Raw genomic sequence first — 19201 nt, 5'->3', positions numbered from 1 at the left:
TACAGCTGGCTTCACAGCAAAGCTGTACAGAGGAGGCAAAGCCACGGGATTCGAGACCCATATGAAAATGCTTACAGTATTTTGCTCCCATATCCCAGGATGACTGAAAACAAGCAGAGCAGGACTGCACAATTAGAGGAAATAGAAATTTGGCTGCAAGTACAATCCTTCAGTCAAATATACTCAAACTCCAGCCTGTATCTGCTCGAATCTGAGTTATCAGCCAGGGACTTCCCGACTTCTTTACCAGTGTAATTTATGTTCTGTTTTACTTTTACTGCTGATGGCTCATGTTTTTAAACGGAGGGTTAATTCCTTTGCTTTTAATGAAGTAGCTCTGCTGTTAGTTCAGTAAGGCTTTGCATACATGATCAGGCTTCTCATCCCTCCACCTTCTGTGTACTGTGCAGGGCTGTCCCTGCGCTTGGTTCTTCACAGGCCACAGAGCACTGCAGCAGAACAGCTAATTTGTCCTACCACTCCCACTGCTGTTTGCACCAACAACAGAACAAAGACAGGAGTCCTGATGATGAATTTGAGTACAGAGAGTCCGTCTGTCTCGGGCTACAGTCAGTACTGAAAATGGACATCAAATCGTTGGGTTTGAGAGATGGAAGTTCATCATCCGCGTAAAATGTCGCACGGCAACTGCAGCCCAACACCACCCACACCAGCAATAGCAGTGGCAGAGATAAGCAAGCACAGTTGATCAAAAGCTCATGATGTTTTTGCTTGGACAGAAACATCTTTCCTACATTGAGATGTGATAAAAAGAGGCAATTACACCAGAGCTAAGCAGGAGCTGCCACACTGTATAAAGCATTTTGCTGTACCAAAGGCTGCTTATGACCAATATTAACAACTTAATGAGCTGTTAATGAGGCGCGCGTTCAGCTTTTACTTGCAGCAGGAAAACATTGCAAATCATTTTAGGGAGCTTCTGGATTGGCAATGCAGAATTAAAGATGTCAAATAAGCCCATCAAATCTATGTCTCAATCTGGACACTACTTTCCAGTGCATCCTCTTAAAATTCCTTTTCCTGTATGGTAGAATAACTTGCTTTGACAGCAGTACGACTCTCACTTAGACTTTGCTTCCTTCTGCCTTGACATTAGATTTCAGTCTCCAGAGAGCTGCAGGGATGTCTTTTTGACATGTTGACATTAAGGACACTTCTTCCACAGACTCACACTGGCACATTTACTTTCTGTCTTACCATTATAAGAGCAGCTACTGAGCTAAGCTACCAAATTGGGAAGTTTAATTATGAAACCTTTATGCTTATCTGTAAACAGATTAAGAATGTAAAACTACCCTTAAAAAATGGCCAGTTTGAATAGGAAAGGGAGCCAAGGTTTATATAGAAAATTCATATCCATAATTCCCTAGCAGCAATACCAGTAACACACAAGGAATGACTAATGCTCTAATGTAGGCATACTTTAGTTTGTTATTTTTTACTATCCTGTCACAGCCCTGCAGGATTAGCTAATGTAGCTGAGTGCTATCTACACTGCTATTACCACCAGTGGAGCTGCATTGATGGGAACAACAAATTCAAATTGCACTTGCTGCAGACAAGCCCCAAGTGCAAACCACTGATAGAGTGAGTCTGAAGGAGTTCAAAATCCACCAAGAAATACTGATGGGATGTACCCAGTGTCTGATTCCACTCTCAGAAACAGAATGCTGTTAGGATACAGTCGTAACAGTTTACAATAATGCAAGAGAAACTGAAAAGAGGCTTTTTTTCCCCTCTGTCCAAACAGGAAATGTTTCCCTTTTTTTTTTTCTTCCCTGTCTTATAGTTTCCCTTTCTAGTTTTGCTCTGACTTCACTCTCCCTGGTTGCATTACTGGTGAACATTGATCTTGAACTTCAAGCTCAGAGGACAGCTTCTTCCTCTGGGAGAAAGACATTGGGGATAAGATGAAAACCCAGTGTAATTCCTGGAACAGGACATTCCCAGAATGGCTACGTAAAGCTTATTCACAATTGAGCATAATATTGGAACAGCACTGCAGATTCTTCAATTTAAAGTCAAAGGGGAAAGGAAAATCAATGTTTTGAACACCCTGGCACCCCCTCCAAGTATCATTTTTCTGATACTCCTAAATGTCCACCATTAAAAGGCAAATACCTTAAATTTCAAAGGCTTGGTGCTTTTAAAGTGCTACGGAAGGTCGATGCCTTTGTTTAAAGTTTGAGCAAGTGAAACCAATTATTTAGTATACTACTTTCCAATAGCTTCCCTCCATCCCCTTTTGTTTATCAAGGGAAGATACCGTCCCTAGGCTGACAGGTTTTAAACTACAGCAATGTGAAATGGCCACGATAATCCTTCTCTTCCCTCCTCCAGTGGCATCTGGGATGGAAATGCCCACCCAGTTCTTCTAGCTGTGCCAGCAGCAACGTGCTCCCTATCTGCATATGCACAGTCAGTCACCGAGAGACATGGCCCACGTGTCCCAAACAGATAGGAGAAAACAGCCAAGGGGGCCACAGCAGACTGATTGAAGCTGCCAGCTCTAAAGCACTGAAATGTTGTCATTCCTCTTGTAGGCTGTTAACAAGGAGGCACAGGGGACTTCTCTGCACAGCATCTTCTCAGCTACATTTGGTGCAGGGAAGGAGATAAAGCTGCTGTGCTTTAAGAGAAAGGGGGGTCCATGGTGGTGCTGAGGGACCTTTTTCTCTGGAAGGTGACCTATGATGAGGAAGTGACACCACGTAGGGCATTCTGTATGAACATGTGAAAAGAGGGAGGCCTGCAGGACAAGATGGAACCCCTCAAGGGCAAGACAGTCTTGTTCTGACAACCTTCTCTGGCATTAGCATGAGAGACAAAGGAACACTGCTCAAGCACAGATAACTAGGTGTGAAGGGAAAAGAGCTCCTTGCTAGAAGCAGTTTATAAAGGGGAGCTTGGTGTCTGGAGTCAAGTCTTTCTTTCCTTATAAGAAGTCCTTCCTTCCTTCTTCTTAGCATGGCTACTTCTCTCTATTTTGTCTTCTGTTTCCCAAACCTAAAGCACTATTTTTAGTCTTGCAGCTTTTCCAGATGGTTTCTATCTCTTGCCTGTAAAATGCTAGAGATGGCCAGGCATCTCTGAGTGTTTCCCCTGATGTTATTAGAAAACCAGAGTTTCCTTCCATGTGTCAGCTATGGGTGAACAAAATAAAGTTTATGGAGTTCAGGAGAAGCTGTGGAGCCACAGGCAGAGGGGCAGATGAAAATAAGTGCAGGTAACAATGGGAAATTTTCTTTCCTATCTACTTGCTTTGCACCAAGAGATAGATTCAAGTTTTTGAAGATGGTAAGAAACGAGAGCTAAGAAGCAATTGTCCCCCTGTCCCACTCCTGTTACTTTCCAAGCTACAGTTTCATGTGGAAGAAAGTGAGAAAGGCAGGAAACCTTTTCTGAAAGATGATGGTACAACCAAGGTAGCATTTCAATGGTGGACTTCAAAGAAGGGGATGTCTGTTTCCCAGCTCTTTTTACTCTTTGCCTTTCCCAATGCAGAACCAGCTCCCAGAGATTATTATTACAAAGAACAACAACAAACCAGCCTCATCAGTTCTTGTGAATTCTGAAGGTCACCAATGTCACCATCAGTTATAATGACACACATCAGTCCCCTCTTCACACAAAATGGATTTACAACCTATTTAAAGGCTGGTGTCTCTCGGTGCACTTCACCCCTTCTGCTACCTCCTCTCAGCATACACGTGCTCTCATCCAGCAGCAGCTGCTGGAAGAAATTATGAATTCCATTATTTTTCATCCAGAACAGCTTTGCAGTATATGAGAGAAAAACCAGAAGCTGCAGGCTCGTTAGCACAGGATTTGTATTGCTGCCTTCCATTTTATTCACCTTCCCAAATTAGGTGAAGCACACCTGCCCCAAACCTGTGATTTCCCTTTAATTAAAATGCAGGTAGTGAAGTCTCCTGAAGTCCAGAGCCTGCTACACAATCAGATAGTGACAGCAACCTGCTAGAATAATGCTCTTGATATAGTGGCTGCTCTATCAGAGCCTTAATTTCAGGTGAGCAGAACAGCACCTCTGGTAGCAGCTGCATTTAGGACTGGGATGAATATCAGTACCCAGCCTCACTGCCTTCCCAATCAAAGCTGGCATCCCTGACAGCTGAACTGTTAAATGAATTAACAAGGCGAGAAGGGGGCTTGCCTAGGGGGCTGCGACTCCCTTCCTAATTTCTCCAAGTGGCTGCTTTCAATTTTTCTGTCATTTGTTGGGAGATGCACATGGCTCTCTAACGAGCAGGGCAGAGCTGCAGCCAGCTCTAAAAAGGTGATATTCTGAGGATCATCTGGTCTGTGGAGGAGAGGGATCCAGATGCTTGAGGCAGATGGGAGACGGGCACTGGCTCTGTGCAGCACATCCTTCCTAGCTGCACTGAGCACAAGGACTCCCAGACTGCTCTCCTGACATGGGGAAGAATTGCTCTCCACACCAGTGACTTTTGCAAACATCCAGGCAGAACTCAAAATGGAGCGTTTGCCGGGGCTTTGATTTTACGGGCCACTGTTATGAGAAAAAGGTTTTCCTCCACCTGTAGCAAAAAACCACCCCAAAACCCCACTTTGCATCCAGCTCTCTTATTCACCAGGCAATCAGGACACAGAGGTCTGTTACTCGTGTCTGGCCCATTGGCAGAGGTGAGTGAGAGCTGCGTGCTCGGGGCTGTCTGAGGAGGCTGTCTGCTGAGGAACAGCTCAGTGGCACTTCAGGGCTTGAGAGGAACTCTCCATTTGGGTACTTTTTACTCACTTCATTGTCAAAACTGCCAGAAGGTTGGTTTTAAAGGGCTTTGGTTTTTTTCAAGTTTACCAGGGGTTCTGTTGCCTCTTATAAAAATACAGGTATGATAATGGGAAAATCTTCAAATCTAACAGGCCAGAGAACAAGAGGAAAAGAAGGAATTACAGATACTCCTCCTTCTGCATTGCTCATCTGGCTGCACGAGACAGAGCACACCAACCATCAGTATCATTTTCAGGTGCCTCATGCTGTATGAAACATCCACCAGTACTGCACAGAATTCGATATTTTGACTGAAGTGGCCTAAACACAGCATGTTTCCCCAAAGGCATGTGCTGTATTTTCCTTTTTACAACTGAGAGGGGAATGTTCTGGCACCTACCAGAATTACTGCAACTCTTACAGCAGAATGAAGCACCATTTAAGAGTACCAAGACTTAAGTTATCTGAAGCTTTCAGACCAGGGACTGGTCCCCTTCAGTCATTTTGTGTTCAGTGCTACGCCTGTGTTGTCAGCACTTCTTGTTTATTGGGAAGGTTTTCTCTGTTTCCAAACATGGATGTCCCATTGCTGAATCTAGGCAGACCCATTTTTTCCAGTTTGCCGCTTAACTGCCTTTACCACAGGTAAGAACATCAAGCAAACAATAACAACAAAAACTTGTATTTCTACAGCACACTAACTCAAAGGTGTCACAAATCAATTTAAAACTTAAATTGCAATACCAGCTCCAATCACTTTACTCACAGTATAAATCACAGCCAGTTCTGGAGGTGGAAGAGGCAGATATATAACAAAGTGTAATAACTTCACACAACAAGAGTGAAAATCGGCAGGAAGATCGTACATCCATCATTTCTCCTGCGTGAACCTGGATTGTCCCTAACCAGAGGTAAATTCAGTATCTCTAAAAAAACCCACTGAATTACACAACAACTTTGGATATACCGGCCCTGACTGTGAAACAAAGTCTCTTGGATAACTGAGTTTTCTCCCAACTTTGGCTCCTTCCATTGCTCCCTTCCCTGTAAGTTATGACATGGAAGACCTGGGCTATGGTCTTCCAATATAACAGCATTCCCAATATAACACTATTTGCTTCTTTTCCCCAGCTGATTTTCTGTGCTGTGTATATGCACTGGCTCTGTTTGCAGCAGTGAGATATTTAGCTGTGAAACAAAAATGTACTTTGAAGCCAGATACAGTTGGCTTCACTTGGGGCTTTCTTTGCTGCAGTTGCAGAAGTTGAAGCAGCAGCAAACTAGAAAAAATGAAAGTAAATATTGCCAGCTGTCTCTTCAGAACCATGCTGCTCTGATTAATTTATGATGTTTTCAGTGAAAGACAGAGAATTTTACACCATGTTTGAAAGGAAAAGGTTAAGTAAAATTTAAAAAAATGTGCTTTGCTTTGTTTTGAGCAATAGAATATTCAATGAATAATAATGAACTGAATTAGTGCTGGGTTTGATAGCTCCTACATCCTGGCCTTGAGACAGAAGTGTAATCAGATTCGTTGGCGGCAGCAGACTGAACAATGGGAGGGTGCGTGCCACCGATTCTTGTTCTAAGCTTCAAAAGATGCTGCTGCAGAAATTGGTACCATAACTAACAACTATTTTGGTGCCAGCCTCTCTCCAGCTGGGGTCACGATAAATACGGCAGTGTGTCACGGCTGTGAGGAAGACATCAGCTATTCCAGTCCTGCGCCTCTCAGCTAGAGTTACAGAGAAGAACAGACTCAGCTGCGGGTGATCTGGGCTCTGCAAAATCACTTATTTCACAAAGCACTCATAGAAGCGTCTAGTTAACTGTCTTATCCCGATTTCTGCTCTGGCCTTCCGGTGGAGGGATTTTTAAATGATCAGCAAGTTCATTTCATAAATACAATCTGGATTCATGCACGAGATCCATCAGTAAAGGCATGAATAGTATCACTGACCCTCAAGCTTCTGCAGAGGCTGGATACAGCTATGGAGCCTGCATGTTCCTGAGAGTAATCATCATCTATGCCTCCAAAGCTAGCACTGGACTAGACACAGTGTCTTCTTGACTTCAAGAGCATAAAGATATAACAAGGTGTGGTGCATAGGCAATGCCTCTACATAGAGAACTATAAAATAAAAGAACCGGCTTTCCAAGTCTCCCTTGTTTTGTAGTTTGGTTTCTTTTCCCTTGTGGCTTTGCTGTGCTCCACTTTTCACTTCTTTAACTTGAGTCAATCTTTCCCTCAAGCTAATTTGGTATGAACAGTCATCTTCCTGCAACTCCAAAAATATTTTCTCTTCTTTCTTTCAAATGCCTTTTCTCCCCTTATTTGTGTAGACCAACTGGCTTTCAAATGGGAAGAAGCTGTCAGTGCCAAGCAATTCGAGGAGAGCACACTAAAAAAATTGTTAGCAATCACAGCTGGGGAATTTTTCAAATAATCTCTTTTCTGGACAAATATGAAACAATATTTAGACAATAATAAAATGTGCTGGTACTTGAAAAATAAAAAGAAATCAACTAATGTTCCTTTTACCTACCTGCTTCGCCCACAAACACTTCCACTGGTGTGCTGGTAGGGCTCTCACCAATTATGTTATAGGCTGTCATTAGTACTTCATATCTCTTGTATTTCTTTAATTCTGAAAAAGAAAAATATTATATTTTATAGGTATTTTTTCAGATTCCATCACCTCATTATCACCAGACTTCTCTTATGAAACAGCATTAGAACAGTACAATACTCCAACATCTACTTCCATCCTTCCTTAATTCTGACATCATGCAGGATTTGAATAATTCTGAAAGATTTTTGCCATGAAATGGCAATATTTTCCAGTGTTCCCTCACAGTGCTTCTCCAGTAAGAGGAATCATTCCTGACGGGTAACTAGCTAGAGGAGATCATTCTTAATGACATAAAAAGGCAGGACTTTGCTTTGAATCTTCAACATACAGGCTCCTTTTGATCTCTACTGGTGAGAAAGAACATGGCTCCAAGCCTTTGCCTAACCTCAGTGACTTTTATCTAGGGAGTGATTTAGCAACCACATTGCTCAACACTGTCATGGGTGAAGCAGGGTGCAGAAGATCTGCAGCGGAGAACCTGGACCCTCATTCAAAGTCCTGCATGCATGTCTTTTTCCTTCAAAGTGACCACAGCCTGAGCATCAATCACAAAAAGAAAGAAAAATCTGAAGTTTAAACTCCATTTGGCCAAAAGGCAACCAATTTCTTTGCTGGCATATAGGAAATAGCTAGACAGATGAAACAGGAGAGTGAGAATAGCATAAAAAAAAAATCTAGAAAATCCAATTGTATGAGGATAATTATAATCAACATGCAAATGAGAGTGGAGTAGAATCATGTCAGCGTCACTCGTGGGAGGCAGTGCCTGAGCAGTTTCAGATTCTGCATTTTCAGGATGAAAGAATCAATCCCAACAGAAATATTTATCATCTTCAATATTAACAGTGAAATTAGAGCCAGAGAGTGATCAATAACATAAATTGCCCTATTTAAATGAGCATTGTATTGATTAAGACATGCATGGCCAGGGGTCCAAATTTCTCCCTTTGCCAATAACTTTCTCTGCTATCTATGAATCAACCATCACCCTTAGCTCTGGGGCTGACAGTCTGCCATCAGTTTGGTAAGGTTCGATAAGCATAATCACACAAGTTCCTGTAATTGCAGTTTCATAGAAGTGTTTACAAGTGTTGTGCTCCTACGTCTGACTCGGAGTCCAGCATCATTCCCTAGTCTCAGGCATCATCCCCTAGTCTTGGGCATACTGTAGATGGTACCTGGTACATCACTGATTTTTTGTGATACCACTAAGCTCCGATGTACTGTAAAACATACAGCAAAGGCAAATCAGCAATAGTGATGCTAAGTTCATAAACAAACAAACAAAAACTAGTAAGATATATAGGAGACAGTACTGAGCAGCTTGTACAGGGAAATTTTAATTGCTGCCGTGAAAAGCCACATGGGAGATTTTAGTGTTAACTGGATGTGGAAGAAAATGGAACACATGAGAGTTCATGCATGCAAGTTTCAGTGGGGATAGGGCTTCAATTGGGTTTTTTTTAGCCCATCACAATCTGTGACTCAAAAGCCTTGGGCAAAACCTATCTAGTGAACCATCATCACCACAAAGCAACTTGCCTTTTAACTCTGTCGAATGCTATTTTATTCATTTCCAATTGAAAACACCTCTGGAGATGCACATAAATTCATTGGGCCCCTCTCTAAACTGGCCTCCTACTCCATCGAGTGCCTGAGCATAGCAACGCTTGAGCCGTAAGACTAATGATGTGATATAGCTAAACTCAGATGCACTGCAAAACATGGAGCAAGTGAATCAAAATTCATTTAGCATCAGCAATGCTAAGTTGTTACAGTCAATAATGTTTTACCTTCCCAGCAGCCACATTTTTACAACAGCTACCTTCTTGCATCATCAATGTCCCTTGATGTAGGGAAAGCAAAGGCTTAAAGAAAAAGCAACTGAAGAAAGCAGAATCATTAATCTGTGTTGATTTCTGCTAGATCCACTGAGGAGAACCGTAGGAGTTTGCTTATAGTGTATTCTGAACCATTGCAAAGAGTCTTGTCTAAAGGCAATGTGCACTTACGTGTTAATTCATACGTCGTTAATGCAGAGCTGCTGTTCACTGTCTTGAAGCTGCTTTGGGCTATTCAGGGTAAGCAAAGCAGAAAGCTTGTTACAGTGCAAGGAAATAGTTATTGCAAATGATGTACAGCAGAGACAGAGGCAAATGATGCAGCACACACATACACAGTTTGAGCTCTAGGACTATACCTTGAAGGGCAATAAAATCACATCACTCTCGTAACACATCAAAATTATCTCACTCATACGGAACTGTTTCATTTCCTCCTCAAACAGAGAACCTCACAAACAGACAACACAGAAATGTTCTGACTCCCATATTAATGGGACAGTTTATTAGGGAGGGGACACGACACTCAACATCTTTATTTCTCAACATGCCAAATTCAAAACCTAAAGAGCTGCAGGGTAAAGACATGGAACACGGGTCACAAAGAGTGATCACAAAGTAGGACAGGACCTGTTCCTTTAAATGCATGTTAGATTTCCCACAGTTTCACTTATAGAATTGAATATTCCTGCTGTGAGTGGATGGTAATAATATGCTAAGCTGTGCAAAAGGGAAGGTCAGTGTGGAACAGAGGTGTTCTAAGGTGAGAATTGTCATATTATGAGAAAACAGAATTTTTTCTTACAATACACCTGTCTCCATCCCTTTCTCTCTGACTCCTGGAGAGGTATAGTAAGGTTTTTTTCTACTCTACGGCTATTAGGAAGATAGCTGCAGGGTCAGCCAGGAAGAGGGCAGAGAGGAAACAGGTTTCACAAGCTCCCTGGCTTGTGAGACTAGAGAGCATTCAAAGTCATTATTTCATGATAACATACATATTCATTCAGCTTTTGTCTGGAAATAAACTCTTATGCATACCTACACCTATAGGAGCTTTAGATCTCTACCCTGTCCTGGTAAAAACTCTGTACAGTCTGACAAGTCTCATTCAGCACTGAACATACCAGTGAGCTTAGAGTTGGGTGCTTACATTATATTTAAAGCATATGCTTTCTTCACACTCTCACAAAAATCCCTCTTGCTATTGTAGAAATCACTTTTATAGGTTCAGGGAAACAGGGAAGATGATGTATGATATTAAAGTAGTCTCACACAACCCTATTCTGCTACTGTTAGAGTGCGTATTATCTTATTCTGAATATTCCACTGACATCAAACATAACAAAAGCCAGTCCCTCCGTGAGCACGACTCACTGCTGGACCATATCTGTTAGGCTATCAAGTGCTCACATTTTTTCCTCCCATCATCTTATTCTGCCTATTCTTCCTTCTGATTTCCTTTCTAGCCTTTGTTTAAAAATCCTTTTTAGTTTTCTTTTATTCCTCTCTCTCTCCACCTTCATTCCATGTGAGCCAACCCCCCCAGTGATTAACATGCCAACCATGAGCCTTAAAACCTGTGTTATTTTCTTCCAAAACAGGGACAAACACTTTGAAATTTCAAAAATTCTATTTAAAATTTCCCCTCAGTTGTTTTCTTAGACTGCAAAAAGAAAAAACAAAATATCAGTTATAAAAACTATTAAAAATAGCAAGAAAGAAAAAGGTTCCCAGCTGAGAAAAATGAAGTCTCTCTTTTTTGTCTGATGGCAGAACAAAGTTACCAAGGTAATCATGAAATGGAGGTAGGAGAAAATGGGAAATTGGAGGATACATGGGGGACAGAACATCAATTTAAGCATGCTGGCATAGATTAGTATGTACCCTTACAAGCGCTGCTGATCAGACAGCAGTCATTAGCATTTTTCAGCATCTTCACCCTGATTGTGTAAAAGCTAAATTATCCCCAGCACACTTAGACACAATTGTGTGTTATTTCCAGAGGGCAAGAGGGCATATAGTCTCTAGCATAAAGACAGATTATCATTATATATTATAGGGTCCAAAACACAGGCTTACGTGTGAGTTCTGCTCTTAAAGCTGAAGGGTTCTGGATGGTTTTGGATTCTGTCCCAGGTCCAGTGTCATAATCCAGCTCCCGATAGTAGATCCGGTATCCCAACAGCAAGCCATTTAGGCTCTCAACTTTGGGTGGCTGAAAAACATTCACATTAAGAGGGGGCTTGTTAAGCTATGGATTGCAACAAAGATCCATCACAACGGGCAGTAGGTGAACACTGGTCATGTGCAAAGGGAGAGAGCAGCTCTCTGGTGAAAGTGGTCATTAATAACATACAGGCTCAAAGACTGTGTAATTTGAAAAGCACAAGCTAAAGGCAACTTTGATGACTTCTATCATTTGTGGCAATTACGAAAGGCTCTTTACTTAAAAACTGACAGCAGATGCACTATGCTAAGAGGTAAGGTCCTTTCCCTCTTGGTCCTCAGAAACTTGTGTGTGATAAAGAATATAAGTAAGCATGTCCCTGAAAACACATGTGGCTGGCCACCAGTAGTGGAACAGCAAAAAAGTATTTTGCTTCTTCTGGGAGAAAAAGAAATAAATGATTTTGTTGAAGACAGAATTATGTAGCGGCTACTTTCCTTGGGAACTGTTCACAAAATATTTTTCTTTCGGCATTATTTTACTGAAAGACTGATGAGAATAAAAACCAAAGAAATGCTGTATTCTGTCTTAAATTAGGAAGATAAAAATAGGTCTAATAGCCTCAGAGAGGTATTTAGAAAGGAATCACAATATGATGGTCTTTGGAGTGTTGCACAGGTCCAGTCCCACAGGCAAACCCAGTCTCCTCCGTAGCAGCTTGGAGCAATACAATATGTATGGCCATTAGGCTGGTTCAGACATGAGGGGTTTTTTTAATTCTGGAACATGCTGGAAGATGCTCTAAGACATAGTACCTCAGCAAGGATTCTTTTGCAGCCCCTCACATCATCATTCAGATACAGATATATATATAGATAGCACACTGAATGGCTTGCTTAAATAGAGACAAGAAAAGGGATTCTTCTTGTTTGGGGAAAAAAAAATTACTTTCACAAGTATAATACAGGCTAAGAACTGCAGAGAAGAAAAGGTGCCCTGAGCCATTCATCTTCTAAAGAAGATGTACTGAAATTTAAGGGGCAGAAAGTAGAAATGAAAAGGATTTTAATGATGATCTCTCCTTCAATCCGGAAAGATCCTTAGCAGTCTTGAGAACTTTACTAAGGAAAACCTTCTGTCCATGTGGAAAAATTAACTGCTGGTGTGAAACATTGTTACAATAGAAGGTAACACCACATGTAATTTTAATGAAGAAAGTAAGAATATTTTTACAGGAAAGGAGGAATATATTTAGTAATAACCTTGCCTTTTGCTTTCAGAAATGACAACAATTTTCCATTACTTCATTAGGATAGCAAGGGGAGAGAGAGGACTATCCTGTCTCAGTTCAAAGGACTTTGGTTTGGGTGAGGGCTGAAGCAATTAAGTAGAAAGATTGCAGTTTATGGAAACCAAAAAAGAAAATTATATGAATCAGTGTATAAGAAAGTTACTTAGCTACCAAGAAAAATAGCAGAAACTGCTCCTGCAAGAAGCTGCCTTCTTTTGCAATCCAAATAGTCATCTTGCTGTATTTGCTTCACATGGTTGGAGAACCTCATTCATCATTGTTTCATGCTCATTACTGCGCTCCATCCTTCAGAGAAGCTCTGACCACCTTTGACTATTATTTAGCATCTGTGTTACAAAATGATCTAGGAATACACGATGGTGGAGGAACATGAGAATCGTGCCCTTAAGGCTGCAGAAGGTCAGCTGCTTAAAGTCCTGTTCACAAACACAGCAACCTCCACCAGAAAACAAGTTGATTTTTCTGCTTACCAGTATTTCTGTTGGAAAGCAGTTCCAGGCTTCACTTCTTGAGTAGTTAGAAACCTTCATTTAATTTCTGATTTAAATAATTCATGCCTAGTTTATAACCATTTGTTCCTGTGCTAACATTGCTTTTGGGTTAAATTGTTCTTCTCCCTATAGATTGTTTACTCCCATGATGTATTTTAAAAAGGGCAATCATATTCCCTCTCAGACTCCATTTTACAAGGCAAATAAATCAACTTCTTGTACAACAGCCTTTTGTAGTCTCAGACTGAGTCCCTTGTCCAAAGGACTGAGCAAATAGACCAGGCAAAGCAACAGCCTTCTCTAGGGCTGTGATCGCTCATGGACCAGCCAAAACGTTCTTCTCTGCAGAGTGGAGCAGATGAGATATGGTTTACTGGCAACTACTGGTATAGCTATCATGATATTTTTATTTTTTTCTTTTCCAATCTTCTGACTTTGCTCTTTTGTTTTCTGTATTACACTGAATGTAATTATCACTGTATTACTCTGATGATGCCCTAGCATGGCAGAGTCCTTGCCTCTCTCTGTCCTGGCAGGGAGGACTCACAATGCAAAGCATGAAGGACAAAGGACCTTCTTCATTGACAAGGCAAAGGGAAACACTGACCCAGTGAGATACATCTTGAGTGCATCACCATAAACTAGGAAAGAGGCTGCAAGAAAACAAACCCTCTCCATCATGGAAATAAACTTCCCACAATGAAAAAAAATACTATGAAAGTTACATGGATTTGTATTTCAGTTAATTATTACCTAGAAGGAAAGTTCTTTTGGAAAAATTTTCCTATTTTAACTATTAATATTTTTTTTCCATTAAAAAAAAAAAAGTTGAGGTGGAACCCCCTACAGAATCTTAAAAGAAAGACACTGCTGAAGCTGAGAAAGAGACTGTTACCCCCTACTCTGCCATGTAACTGCCTAACAGATAAAGCTTAATTCCTTGTTGTGGTACAACACTGATTGGTTGATAGCAAGCATTGTTTTCTTATGCTTTCATGTGATTCTCAATTTTTCCTTTCCTTTAAATTTAGGACAGGAAACATCAGACAAATAAATGTCTTAAAAATTGTCTTTCTCCTTGCCATGGAAATGACGATTCTTTCCTGAAAAGGGTACTCAGCTAAAAGGTCAGTTCTTCCCCTTCCTATCTGTCTTTCGTGGACAAAACTCTGCTTTTGATGTAATGGATTATTTAGGATTTTGTAGGAAGGCCTGAGGGATCTGCTGAAATAGGTAAAATGATTATGAGTGGCAGCCCTTAATGTTGTACCCAAGTAAGAGAAACACTTTTGTGCTGTTTAAAAATAAAATAAAATGTTAAAAAAAGACTAAAATATAAGTGAGTAATTGTTCTCTCTAAGGTAGAAGCAGAACAGTACATGATCCTGATGTGAACTGTAACATGCTCCTGAACATTTGAAGTAACCTTGCATTATTGATACAACAGCCTCAATGGAAATTACTTATTTTCTTCCTACTTTAAATTTAAAAATAATGGACTGATTGGACCAAGCAGCTGAAAGCACAGATAGTGCATCTAGAGTTTGTTTTGTGAATTATTAACACAGCTCAAAGTTAAAAATTTAGCTTTGCTTGGAAATCTACTCTCCCATTTAGCTTGACTGCTGTTTTCAGTTTACATTATTTCTTAGACACTGCTGTGAAACTTCCTCTTAATTGGAGGCTATTGTGGGACTTGAAGATTTTTGTTTATTTGAAAAATATAGTACGGCTGAATTACCAAGACCTATTAATATACATGTAGTAATGACATATAATCGCCCACAACTCCCTTGAGATAGCTCTGGCACAACAACCCCATTTCATTTTCATGAAATAAAAAGCATCCAATTACCTAAACAACCACCTATTTCACATTAACTACACACCAATAATCAGTCAATTGGGGGAATGTTTCTTTCTGTGGTACATCATGCCTCACATCTTCTTTGTCCTCTCTTTGTATACCTTTTTTCTTCACTGTGGGCTTTATTTGTAGGTGGGGCAGTAGATTTACATCTCTCCATAATTCCTTTGGTAAAACTGTTTAACATGTCTTCTATTTGTTCGACATGCTGTAAGCAACCATGTTGCTTAGTATTATGCTGCGTGAACTTGGGCCAGCAGCTCAGCAGTACAGCCAGGCATATTTTTAAAGTGCTGCTGCACAGCAATAAACAGACCCTCATACATATATATTTTTCTTCCAAAAATACAAGGAGCCCCATCTGTACTGTAAATGTGCATGTACATTTTTCACTCTAATGCAATCTGTCCAAAGTTATCCTTATTACATGTGTGAGACATTGTCTTGGGAGCAGGGTGGGCAGAGGCTTTCCAGGATAGGTTAGGGATACAGTGCAGTACCCCACTGGGTTCCCTCTATTAATGCTCACTCTGCAAAAAGAAGCCTCAGGCACTGGGTCACAAAATGTTCCAGCATCTCCCAGGAGGCCAGTATTGAAAGATAAAGGAAGGCAGAGGAAATGTCTATATAAAACACAGACTTGCCATGAATACTTTCACATCCAACTCCAGAGATATTATGGAGAGCTCAAACTTCCTCTCCTTTCTCTGAAGAAATCTCAATTTATAGCCCTCAAAGAGCCAAAAGGGCATGTGGAGTTCCTCAAAGGTATGACCAGGATCTCAGGCACAGCATGTGCTTCTGATTATTTCAGCAACTGAAGGAGACAGTATATGCAATATGAACAAGAGTGAGCTTTTGATTACCTGATCTTTACCAACGCCAAGCTCCATTAAATGTTTTCAGTGTAAAGATGCATATCTATTGATAGCAATGAAAGGATGGAAGAATCTGTACAAGTAATGATCTTGGGCATTGCTACAGAAACTCCTTTAACTCCCAGGCTTTCTATCATGGTGCACAAAGCAAAAGCAACTGCCAGAAATTTCCATCCATCACTAAAATATATGCCTAGATCAGGAAAATAAGGAGGTAGCTGCAGTCTTTCAACTTTATTACAATATTTCCAGCTCAGGAAAACGTCCCTTGCAATGTACCATTAAGGTCAACAAGTTGAAGTAACCAAAAAATTGCTCCAGAAACATTAAATTTTTTCATTTTACCTACCTGCCACTGCACAAGGACAGAGGAAGTCGTGTGGGGAGTTACTAACACAGAACTGGGTGGTTCACCTGGAACTAGACAAGAAAAAAAGGTAACCAAAGCAGTTACAGAAACAAGGTGAAAAGTGAGCACATTTGATTCTCTCCATTTGATTCTCTTTCTTCACTGTTGAGGAAAATCTTTTATCTCAGCTACTACTGGTAGGTGTGAATATTGCAATCCAGACAGAAGCCAGCCACTTCTAGGACATCCCTTGCTCTACCAGTGGCCTTGACAACTGGAGCAAGAGTAAGTAAAAAGTTGGACACAAATCTGGAGGAAGCTGCAGCCTGCCAGCCACTCACAAACAACAGAGAAGACATTTGAAAGGAAGTTAAACTAGCTGTGTGCACGTTTGAAAGTGTGAACAAACTGCTCCAAAATTTTAAATGATATTTTTCCCATGTCTGGGGCAAGCGCACTTTGTTTTCAGGAGTTTATGTCACATAGTCACAGATTATTTCAGTTAGGACAGTTTGATTTATCATGGGTTAACCCGTTCCTATAGAACACACACATACACATTCTTCCCCAGCAGCTCAAATACGAAGAAGGGAAGGCTTATCAGGAGCTGACAGCCCTCCACAGTGCAATGCTCTAGTGGCAGCACCAGGTTTGCTCAGCAGAATAAATGTTCAGTTTGTTAAGAAGGTGAGAAGCTTTCACAGTGATTCCCTGTTATAAGGCAAGGAGGCCAAGAACAAGTCTGGATTCACTGTAGCTAAATTCAAAGAGAACTGAAAATGAAATTTTAAATTCCAAAAGAGTTAGTCAGTGCTGCCTCATTAGTGCCAGTTACAGCCTGCACTAGTACAGCAGCCCTTGCTTAGGAAGGTGGAGAGTCAGGGTATCTTTAAAAGACTGCTAAGCACATCATTCAAGTATTACACGGGTTCTTGTTTAACTTGAAATACTCCTGAGCTCTGTCTTGTGTTTTTCTGATTCCAAGATCACATTCTTTAAACATTCCTTTGTAAAACTTTCCTTTTTTTTTTTGTCTCAGTGTCACATTTAAGTAGTCATTACTTGAACTGCATGAAATACTGGTGAATTTCTAGCACCATATGTAGATCTCCCAGCATTATCCCATTTCCCAAGCTAAGGGTAAATGCTGATGCTTTTTCACACTTTGCAGAGTTTGTTTCTCCATTCAAGACATCAGAACTACTTCTGCATTCAGGCATTGACTTTATACAATCAAGGAATTAGAAGTTGATCTCTAAGGCTAAAAATAAAAGCCTTGTCAATGTTATTCACAGTTTATCAGCCTTGATCTGCAGGATTAAATGCTCATGTTTCCAGGAGCTTCATACTCTTTCTTACTTATACCTCAGCAATTTTGCCATATTGCAGACTGATGTGGATTGTGAGAGAAAACAATTGAAGAAACTTCTTCAAATGTATGCATGGTTCTACATTTATTTTTAATGATGTCTTGTAAATTATTCAATTTCTGCAAAGATAATGGTTAGTGCAGAGTTTGGAAGCCAATCAAACAGAGTTTAATTCCATTTTGAGACTCCTGAAAGTATGATTCATTATCAGAGGGCACAGCAGGACACTTAAGGCTGCCTGTTATTAATTCAGCCACATCTCATTACTACCTGTATCAATCTCCTACGAACAAAACTACATGGGCTGTTGAATTTTCATTCCACAGTCCCAGAGGAGAACACATTGCAGCTGGTCCTGCAAGCCCAGGAGCGCTGGGGAGGGCCTACCCCTTGAGATGCCCCAGTGTGCCTCTCCTCCTGGCTTACCATCCTGTAGTGTCGTGACCGCCTCGGTCTCTGTGCTGAAGTCGCTGTCCCCGATGTCATTGGTTGCTTTCACTCGCAGTTTGTAAGAGGTGAACGGGTTCAAGCTGTGGAATGTTAAAAATAAGGCTGAGGGATGAAATCTCTCCATGTCATCACAACTTGCCTCAGAACAAGCCCATGCAGAGAATCTGCCCAGTGGCAACTAATTGAGCAGTTTGGCCCTTCAGCACATCTCCTTCTCCTTGCAGCCTCCCGCAGTTTTGTCATGACATGGGGGTATTTGCACCCTTGCAAACCTTCCTCAGGTTTCCATTGGCATGAGCTCCTGAGAACAGGCACAGACTCGTAGCTGAATTGGTCTCCAGGAAACAGCCACGGACCTGCAGTTCATGGAGCAGCCTGTGACTGGGGCTTGTTGGAAAGGACAAGATAAACTGTTAGTGAAGTTCTGCATGGCTATGCAAAAACCTGGCTTTCAAGGTCCTTTACCTGAGATATCCTGAGAACAGATCTGTGGGTCAGCTCATCCTCAGTGCATGGAAGGGGATGAGAAGTAGAGAGGAGGCAGTAATATGCCCAGGGCCAACCAGTGCACAGCAGGCGCTGGAATTCCGAGCGCCAGCCTTCTGACTAATCCTCTAGACCAAAACGTTTGATCACTGTGTTTTATTCCTACTGAATTTCAAATTAATGCTATTACCTGGATTATTTAATAAAGACAGTGACAACAGGTTCCCTGCAGCTCTTTTATCTATGCAGTGCTCTAAGATATGCAAAGAATGATTTCCAACTAACATAACCTTTGCAAAGACTCTTCTCTCTTGGCTTGGCAGGGGAAGATGTGGGGGAGGTTGCCTTTTGAGTCACATGCAGAGGCTAGAAATGCAGAGCTGTAAGTTACAAGGGATTTAGCTAATTAATTGGTAGTGTCTAGCCATCAGCTGGCAGATGTAACACTGACTACAAACCCAAGTAAAGTAGCTTGTAAGGAATGATTAAACATCAAGGGATAATGCATTCTGATGGGCAGCACTCTCACTTCATGGATATACTACTCTTCTACACTTTCACAGGAAAATGCTTTTAGCAAGGGGAA

At 41.1% G+C, this 19201-nt stretch overlaps 1 protein-coding gene across 2 annotated transcripts in view; it reads right to left on the bottom strand.

Moving 5' to 3' along the window:
• The window catches only part of SDK1 (sidekick cell adhesion molecule 1), a 417596-nt gene that overhangs the window by 40799 nt on the left and 357596 nt on the right, over positions 1 to 19201 (bottom strand). For both annotated transcript variants that reach the window (XM_061992261.1, XM_061992262.1), the window contains exons 32-35: positions 18106 to 18209; positions 16310 to 16380; positions 11325 to 11460; positions 7318 to 7419 (exon numbers count right to left, since the gene is read on the bottom strand). In XM_061992261.1, coding sequence (XP_061848245.1) covers positions 7318 to 7419; positions 11325 to 11460; positions 16310 to 16380; positions 18106 to 18209 — 413 coding nt within the window. The remainder of the gene's footprint in view (positions 1 to 7317; positions 7420 to 11324; positions 11461 to 16309; positions 16381 to 18105; positions 18210 to 19201) is intronic.

Source organism: Colius striatus, chromosome 3, assembly GCF_028858725.1.
Source record: "Colius striatus isolate bColStr4 chromosome 3, bColStr4.1.hap1, whole genome shotgun sequence".
Taxonomy (NCBI): domain Eukaryota; kingdom Metazoa; phylum Chordata; class Aves; order Coliiformes; family Coliidae; genus Colius; species Colius striatus.
Note: the sequence above shows the minus strand (reverse complement) of the source record. Positions and strands in the feature narration are given on the sequence as shown.